Below are 8,940 nucleotides of genomic sequence, written 5' to 3' on the forward strand. Positions count from 1 at the left end.
TGATTTTCGTGAAGTAAATGAGCTTATTGAATGTCCACATTTTCCATTGCCAATAATTGACGACATTTTAGACGCGTTACAAGGGTTCAAGTATTTTACGACGCTGGATCTAAAGAATGGGTTTTTCCATGTTAAAATGCACGAGGATAGTCGTAAATATACATCTTTTGTCACGCCAACGGGGCAGTATGAATTTTTAAAATTACCATTCGGTTTAAAGATTTCTCCTATTATATTTCAAAAATATATTACTATGATTTTTAAAGAGCTTATAGATAAGGGTATTCTTATAGTTTATATGGACGATATTGTTATTCTTGCGAGAAATCTAAAAGAAGCATGGGAACGTTTACTTACGGTAATAAAAATAGCCGAACAGTATGGGTTGGTTATAAACTGGGAAAAATGTCGTTTTCTATTGACAGAAATTGAGTATTTGGGGTATGTTGTTTCAGAAAACACCATAAAACCGTCTACTCATAAAACTAATGCCGTTGCTAATTTTCCCAAACCAACATCTGTTAAAAAGGTTCAAAGTTTCTTGGGACTGACGGGGTATTTCCGAAAGTTTATTAGGGGTTACGCGAAGATTGCTAAGCTGTTAACAGATTTGTTAAAGAAAGACGTAAGATTCCATTTTGGAGACCAAGAGACTGAAGCATACGAGACCTTGAAGACAGTACTTACCAATGGTCCTGTGTTAAAATTATACAGAATAGGGGCCAAGACTGAATTGCACACAGATGCGTCTATGGAAGGGTACGGGGCAATATTGATGCAATTAGATCCAGATGACGGGAAATTCCATCCGGTTTATTTTGCCAGTGGAAAAACAACTCCTGCAGAGCCCAAGTATACTAGTTATGAGTTAGAAGTACTAGCTATTATAAAAGCATTAGTTAAGTTTAGAGTGTATTTGTTGCCTATACCATTTACTATTGTAACTGATTGTCAAGCGTTTACGATGACGATGAAAAAGAAAGATATGTGTTTGCGTGTTGCCAGATGGGCTTTGTTGTTGGGTGATTTTAAATATCAAGTACAGCATCGGCCAGGTAAAAGTATGCAGCATGTCGATGCTTTAAGCCGAAATCCATTACCGAGTATTATGTATGTAAGTGAGAGTGAAGGTGGGCTGATTGCACGTTTAAGAAGTGCACAAAACAAGGACAACGAAGTCCGTAAGCTGATAGATGCCGTAACGTGCAGCCAGACCGATGGGTATGCTATTAGAAATAATATTTTGTACAAAAATTGTAAAGACGATTTGTTAATTGTAGTACCTAAGGCCATGCAGACTCAGGTAGTCAGCCAGGCACACGAGCGTGGCCACTTTGGGGTCACAAAAACCGAAGCAATTATCAAGCAAGACTTCTGGTTTAAGGGGCTACGAGAAGAGGTCGAGCACGTGATAGCAAATTGTTTAGATTGCATTTTAGCTGAGCGGAAGTTGGGTAAACAAGAAGGGTATTTAAACCCTTTAGACAAAGGAGACACGCCGTTGGACACCTACCATATTGACCATGTGGGCCCGATGACTGCTACAAAGAAAAGATACGTGCACATTTTTGTAGTTGTAGATGCATTTACAAAGTTTACGTGGCTTTATCCTACCAGATCTACCGATGCAGCAGAGGTATTAGACAGATTGATGAAGCAAGCTGCTGTGTTTGGGAATCCAAAACGAATCATCTCTGACCGAGGAACAGCGTTTACATCTAATGCGTTCAAGGACTATTGTACCAAGGAGGGCATTTACCATTCACTAATTACGACAGGAGTTCCCAGGGGGAACGGGCAGGTAGAGAGAGTTAACCGAACCCTCATACCATTGTTAACAAAATTGACAGCGCCAAATCCAGATGATTGGTATAAGCACGTTGATAAAGTGCAAAAGTTTTTGAATTCTACGGTTAACCGAAGCACTGGGAAAACGCCATTTCAGTTGCTTGTTGGAGTAGATATGCGGCTCAAAGAAGATGTTCAAATTAGGGAGTTAATTGAAGCAGAGTGGATGACGCAATTTGAAGAAAACCGATGTGCGTTACGTGAGGAGGCAGCAAAGGCGATAACCGAAGCCCAAGAAAGAAACAGAAGAAACTATAACAAAGGAAGAAAGGATGCCAAGCAGTATGAGAGTGACGATTTAGTGGCCATAAAAAGGACGCAGTTTGGAGCGGGTCTAAAACTGAAAGGTAAATTTTTGGGTCCGTATCGCGTAGTGCGAGCGTTGCGGAATGACCGCTACACGGTTCAAAAGGTTGGGGAGCATGAGGGCCCAAATCAAACGTCACCGACTGCCGATTTTATGAAGCTTTGGACTGCCAACGACGAGGATGAAGATTCAAACAGCAGCGAGGTAGAAGAAGACATCTGAGGGCAGATGTCCTTGCCGGATGGCCGAGTGTAATATCAAAAATAAAAAGAATATACGCCAAAAGCGTAGGCCATCAGGTAGTATTTAAGTTTAGCTGTAAGATACGATATCTGGAGTGTATGAGTGCAAGAGAGAAAGAATAAGAACGAGAGTATGTACTAAGGTACGTAGGTATGATTTTTGAGAGATGCCAGAGTAAGTACGAAGAGTGGGAAAAGGGGATGAGTGCTGAGGGTCAGTTGACCTGTGTGTAAAAGTTAGTTCTATACGAGCATTTGACAAAGACGTGCCATTTTTCTTGTAAGACATTGTTCTAAATAAACTTACAATCATTTTAGATTCGACTAGTCATCACTTCTAGAAATAAGAACCTTATCCCTAGTTATCCATCTACAGGGGATATCACATAAAATACAGACTGAAAACAAAGCAGCATTCTTGGCCTTTACAAAACGGTCATTGGATTTACCACGCTTCAAATGCATATCCTGTCAAAAGTTAGTTTTCAGAAAAGATGTTACTGAATTGAGTAAATTGCGTCAGCCTATTTCAAATGAAATATGGAATAATTTAATTAACTTTATTAATGAACAAGATCCAACTATGAATAGCGATTTTATTTGTAACTATTGTTTGCGAAAAATTCGCTCTGGATCTATGCCTCCAACTTGCTTACTGAACAATATGTATGTTGGAAAAATTCCAAATGAAATTTTCACATTAAATGAGTATGAAAAAGTACTTATACAGCGAGCAAAAGCATTTCAAGTAGTTCAAAGATTAGGAACCGTTGCTAAAAAAAATCTACCTCATACTATGCGAATACAAAAACTCAAAGGTCAAACATTTCATCTTCCCTTGCCAATAGAAGAAACGCTCAAAAAAATTTGTTCTACAACTGATCCTTTGAATAAACATCATGAGTTGTACATTGTGATGCGTAGTATACCTACAAAGTCAAATGTTATATGGGAGAAAATGGTTAGCTTAGAAAATGTATTCAGAGTATTGACATGGTTAAAGAGTAATAATACTCTTTACTCTGAAATTAAATTACCACAATGTCCTCAAAATTTACGTGAATGGTTAGATTCAAAGAATATTTCATTTCAAATTGAAATGAATGAAGATGAAAATTGTGAAAATACAATAAACGGTGAAAAAAATAATATAGTTAGTGAAGCAGAGATTCTTAATGATCAAAACGTTGAGGAGCTAAGTAATAAGTCAGAAGATCGAGAAAATAAAGGAGAGAATCATAGTATTACTAAAGAACATAGCTATAGTAAAATATCATCTGTCAGAGACAGAAGTATAAATTCTAGTGATCACACTTACAGTACAATATCATTGTCAACAAAAGACAAAGAGAGTACTGATAAAATTGATATTCAAAAAAGTAAAAGTAAAACATCTCAACATCAAGCTATGATTACTCAAGTATTAAATCCAGAGAGTTCTCAATATGCCCAATACACTATATATCCTCTTCACGATAAAAGAAAGAATGAAACTTCAACAAATATGTATCAAATGTTAAAAATTAATGAAAAAGCATTAGACAATCGATTGAAAACATTAGACTTACAATGTTTTCCAGATTTATATCCTTATGGTAAAAACGGTCAATGTGAAGAAAGAGAAGTACGTATAACTGCTTTCGAATTTATTAAACCAAAATTAAAATCAGCTGATTCACGTTTTCGTCTAAATCAGCAATATTTGTTCTTTTTATTAAATGACGCTAACATTCGTCAGCTTGGTGCAGGTGTTTATCATACGCTGGATGTTACAAATTCTCGTGAAAGATACACAGCGGGAAGTTATTTGAAACATCTCAAAGATGGTCAGTTAGAAGCAAATTTAACAACTCTATTTGCTCGACTTCGAAATTCAGAACAATTTTGGAGTAAGCCTAGAAATAATTTGGCATGTATGACACGTCATTACGGACCTGCAACATGGTTTTTTACTGTCAGTCCTGCTGAATGGCTTTGGGATGATTTAATTGAGTATATAAAGGAAATTAATGCTCCACATTTTGATAAACTATCTGCAAGTGAAGTAATTGCAGCTGACTCAGTATCAGTTTCAAGATTTATTGACAGTAAATTTCAAGCTGTTCTTGAATTCATCAAGTCCGATAGCCAACCTCTCGGTCCACTCAGTCATTACTTTTGGCGCCGAGAATATCAAGGTAGAGGAATTCAACATTTTCATTTAATACTTTGGGTAGAAGGTGCTCCGATAATGGGTATTAACACCAATGAAGAAGTTGTTGAATTTATCATGAAATACGTAACTTGTAAGTTACCTGATAGAAAAATATCACCAACACTTCACAGACGCGTAACTACACATCAACAACACAATCACAATAGTTACTGCTTACGAACAAAGAAACTCAAGTCAGGTAAAGTTAGTAAAGCTTGTCGATTCGGATTTCCACGGCCTGTTTCTGAAAACTTTGTAATTCGTGATACTGCTACTCCAATAGCCGGGCGTAGAAACTTAAAAAGTAAAAGCCGACTGTATGATCTTCCTCGTAATGAGAACGAAGTAAATATTAATGATTACAATCCATCAGTTTTATCTGTCTGGGAAGGAAATATGGATATCCAATTTATTGGAGAAAAATCTACGATACTGACACAATATGTCACAAAATATGCTACGAAAAGAGAAATAACTAAATCATCAGAAACAATTAACGAAATTAACTCAACCAAAACTTTACCACAGCTTTTGTGGAAGATTGCGTTTCGTAGTTTGACTCACAGAGAAGTCGGAGCTCTAGAAGCTGCTGATACTTTGTTGGGCATTTCTCTACATGGTACAGATTCAGAAACTATCATTAAATGGTTAGATGTCCGAATGATAAGAAATAGAAAGTTGAAAACCAAAGAAGAAATTGAAGAATTAGTACGTAATGATCCCGAATCAACTGAGATATTTTGTCCTTCATTAATTGATGATTATTATCCTAATCGTCCTAAAGATTTAGAAAATTTATGCTTGTATAATTTTGCTAAATGGTACGATACAACTAAGACAGAACCAAAAAATAATATTAATGAGTATTATGAAATACGTCCAGGATTATTTTTGAAAAAACGGTTAAGATGTTATTTAATTAATCATTTTAGATATAATATTGCAAATCGACCAGAGGATTATTTCTACTCATTGTTATTATTATTTCAACCATGGCGTAATATAGATGAGCTTAAAAATGGATTTGAAACTTACACAGAGTCATTTACTCATCAGCAGTATATGCTTCAACAAGCTAATGATTATCATGAATACAATGAAGAATTTGAAAAAGGTTTAGAATACATAAAAACATTGATTGAAAATAAATGCAATAATGACGATGATAATAATGATGATTCTCAGAAAAAGTCATCAAACTGTGATGCTGCCGAAATACATATAATAGCTAAAGAAATCAATGATGCTGCACAAAAGCATGATAATAATAATTGTACTCTAGCTGATATGATTAATAACATGAACGCTGATCAAATGAAAGTTTTTGAAAAAATTAAAAATAACGTATTATCTGATAATACTAAATTAAGATTGTATGTTAGCGGAGAAGGTGGTACAGGAAAAAGTTTTCTAATTAATGTAATAAAACGTTGGATTAGAGAAGAATTGAATCGAGAAACAGTTGTAACAGCCCCTACTGGGATTGCTGCTTTCAATATTAATGGATTGACTATACATCGAGTATTTCAATTGCCTGTCAAACATGGTTTCACACCATCTTATACGCAATTGTCTGACAATGTGCTAAAAGCATTACGTGATTAGTTACAAAACACAACGCTGTTTATCATTGATGAGATATCAATGGTCTCAAATATTACTCTGATATATATACATTTAAGACTAGTAGAAATTTTTGATGTCGATGATTGGTTCGGAGGTAAACATGTTGTTGTTTTCGGAGATTTACTCCAACTCCCTCCTGTACATGAAAATCCAAGTTATGTTACATTATCATCTCAAGATGCTGAAAAGTACGTTGGGTCATTGTCTAGTATTAACTTATGGACCGACTTATTCTGTTATGAAGAACTAAGAATTAATATGAGACAAAAAACTGATAATATTTATGGTCAGCTGCTTTCTCGAGTACGAGTTGCTTCTATGACTAATGACGACATCAGATTATTGGAGCAGAGAAAAATTACTATTGATCCATCTCTTTCGTATAATGAGAAATTACATGAAATATGTAATTACATTGATAAATTGCCGTCGGATTCAGTCTGTTTGGTACCTACGTGTAAGCAATGTGATTTAATAAATTCAGTTATGACGAGTAAAATTTCTTCTGAAGAAATTATACTGACGGCTCGTGACCACTTAGATTGCAATAAATCATTAATAAAAAAAGTATCTGACACTTTAAATAAAATAGAAGACAATGCTAGTCAATCAGCTGGACTTGCTAAAACTATAACAATAAAAATTGGTGCGAAAGTTATGTTACGTCGAAATATTGATGTTACTCTTGGTCTAGTCAATGGTGCTATTGGAACAGTTAAATCAGTCTCTAAGTCGATTGATGGGAGTGAAATACAAACTATTAATATAGACTTTGGTGCAGATACCGAGTACGCTATTGAGAAGATTAAAGTCAAATTTCAATTATTTGAAAGAGCTTTCGTTGTAAGAGAACAATTCTCATTATGCTTGAGTTATGCAGTGACTATTCATAAGAGTCAAGGTTTAAGTCTAAAAAATGCCATCATTGAAGCAGGAAACACTATTTTTAATGTTGGTCAAATTTATGTTGCCCTATCTCGTGTAACAGAGTTACGTGGATTACATTTAATCAATTTTGATCCACATTCCGTTAAAGCAAGCTCTTCAGCAATTAAAGAATATAATCGTTTAAGGAAAATTTATAGGTCTGATTTACCTAGCATACCAATTCCTGATACACGGTGGCAAAAAGTATGGGACATGATTTGGGCAGTCGACGAACATTCTATTCAAATTGAACCCAAAAATGCAAAAAAAGCTTCCCTTAGTTTATCAGAATTTCGAGGTATCGAAAACTGTGATAACGTTTCCGATGGTTTTAATTCAATTATTCAATGTATGTTTAATAATATAATAATTAGAAAATTATTAATCAATCATGGCCTAAAGAATCAATCTGTCAACAATAAACTTAGTAATTTATTTAGCAAATATAATAATCGCAAATTAGTTTTAAAGTCCAGTGACATTAAAGAGTTATTAATAGAGCAGCCTTGTTCTATTACAAATAACGATCCTGTATCAGTATTTCTTAAAATTTGTGATGATAATTGTGATATTAGAAATTTAGTGCAATTTAAATTAGAAATTAATGATCGATGCAAAACGTGCAATTATTCTAATTCTTACAGTATATTAGAAAATGTATTACATGTTTCAATATATGATGAGAAAAAAACATTTGAACTACAAGAATTAATTGATTCATCATTTGGATATTGGTTTACTAATTTAAAATTATGTGGAAATTGTAAAGAAGTCAAAGAAACCCTAACAAAAATTTCATTTAATTCCTTGCAACAGATATTAGTTGTGAAATTACATTTGTCCACCAAAAGAAAAAATAAATTAACAAATAGGAAAAAAGGATTTATAAAATCGGTGCCCAAAGCAAAAATAACATTATGTAATACAAATTATTCTGTTGTAAGTGCTATCTTTGACTCTTCAAAAGATGGTAATTCTACAAATCGTCATGTTGCAATGATTAAACATAATTTATCTTGGATCCAAATAGATGATGAGACTGTACAATCAGTAAGATGGCCTGCGAATTCTAAAAGTGCTTACGTATTTTTCTTACAAAAGAAGTAAATTGAAACTTGACGTATATATAACATCTCAATACTTGAAATATATTACCCTATCTTGAACTTAACCAAAAATTAAATTAAATAACTACTGCTAATAACTTCTTTTAAATTAAAAAAAAAAAATCCTTAAATGAACACAAACAACAAAACAAAAATTTTAATAATTGTAATACTAAGTAAAAAAAAATAATAATAATAATAATTTACTTTTTAAATAAATTTAAAAAATAATAGTACTATTACAGGATCAATTACAAATAATTTATTAGGATTTGATTTTCAAAATTAACGAACAAATCACCTTTTATATGACAATAGCTTTGCCTGCATTAATTCATTTATTTATGAATTTTTAATTTTGCGCGGGAAAAGTTTAATTTTAAAATTAAGAATGTAAAAATATTTTATAAATACAAAATTTCTAGAACAAACCTTCAAACAACTTTACATGTGTATGTTTCTAAACATATTTTTTTTGATTAAATTTCATTTATTAATTAGAGTAAATACACAACAGGCTAAACATTGTTTGAGTTTTACTTTCTTCGGACAAGCCAGCTGTTCAAGATCTAGGCAATTCTCATTGGACCGTGTACATATTCTATAATTTCGTTGTCGTTGCCTATCGGTGGCATTGTTATCCAATTGAGCGGGTTTCAAATAATGATAAATTTTAAGTGATAGGTATCC

The 8,940-nt window shown here is 33.5% G+C and overlaps 2 protein-coding genes across 2 annotated transcripts; both read left to right on the forward strand.

The window, feature by feature from the left end:
• The first annotated feature begins 1,926 nt into the window (after nt 1–1,926).
• On the forward strand, nt 1,927–2,377 carry LOC123271205. Its single transcript, XM_044737454.1, has one exon. The coding sequence runs from the start codon at nt 1,964–1,966 to the stop codon at nt 2,375–2,377; it is 414 nt and encodes a 137-aa protein (XP_044593389.1). The 5' UTR covers nt 1,927–1,963.
• Nucleotides 2,378–3,061: 684 nt separating this feature from the next.
• LOC123272168 lies at nt 3,062–6,196 on the forward strand. The gene is made up of 2 exons (XM_044738868.1): nt 3,062–5,454; nt 5,524–6,196. Exons 1-2 carry the CDS (start codon nt 3,062–3,064, stop codon nt 6,194–6,196), a joined length of 3,066 nt encoding a protein of 1,021 aa, XP_044594803.1.
• Nucleotides 6,197–8,940: the final 2,744 nt, after the last annotated feature.

Source organism: Cotesia glomerata, linkage group LG9 (assembly GCF_020080835.1).
Source record: "Cotesia glomerata isolate CgM1 linkage group LG9, MPM_Cglom_v2.3, whole genome shotgun sequence".
Lineage (NCBI taxonomy): Eukaryota > Metazoa > Arthropoda > Insecta > Hymenoptera > Braconidae > Cotesia > Cotesia glomerata.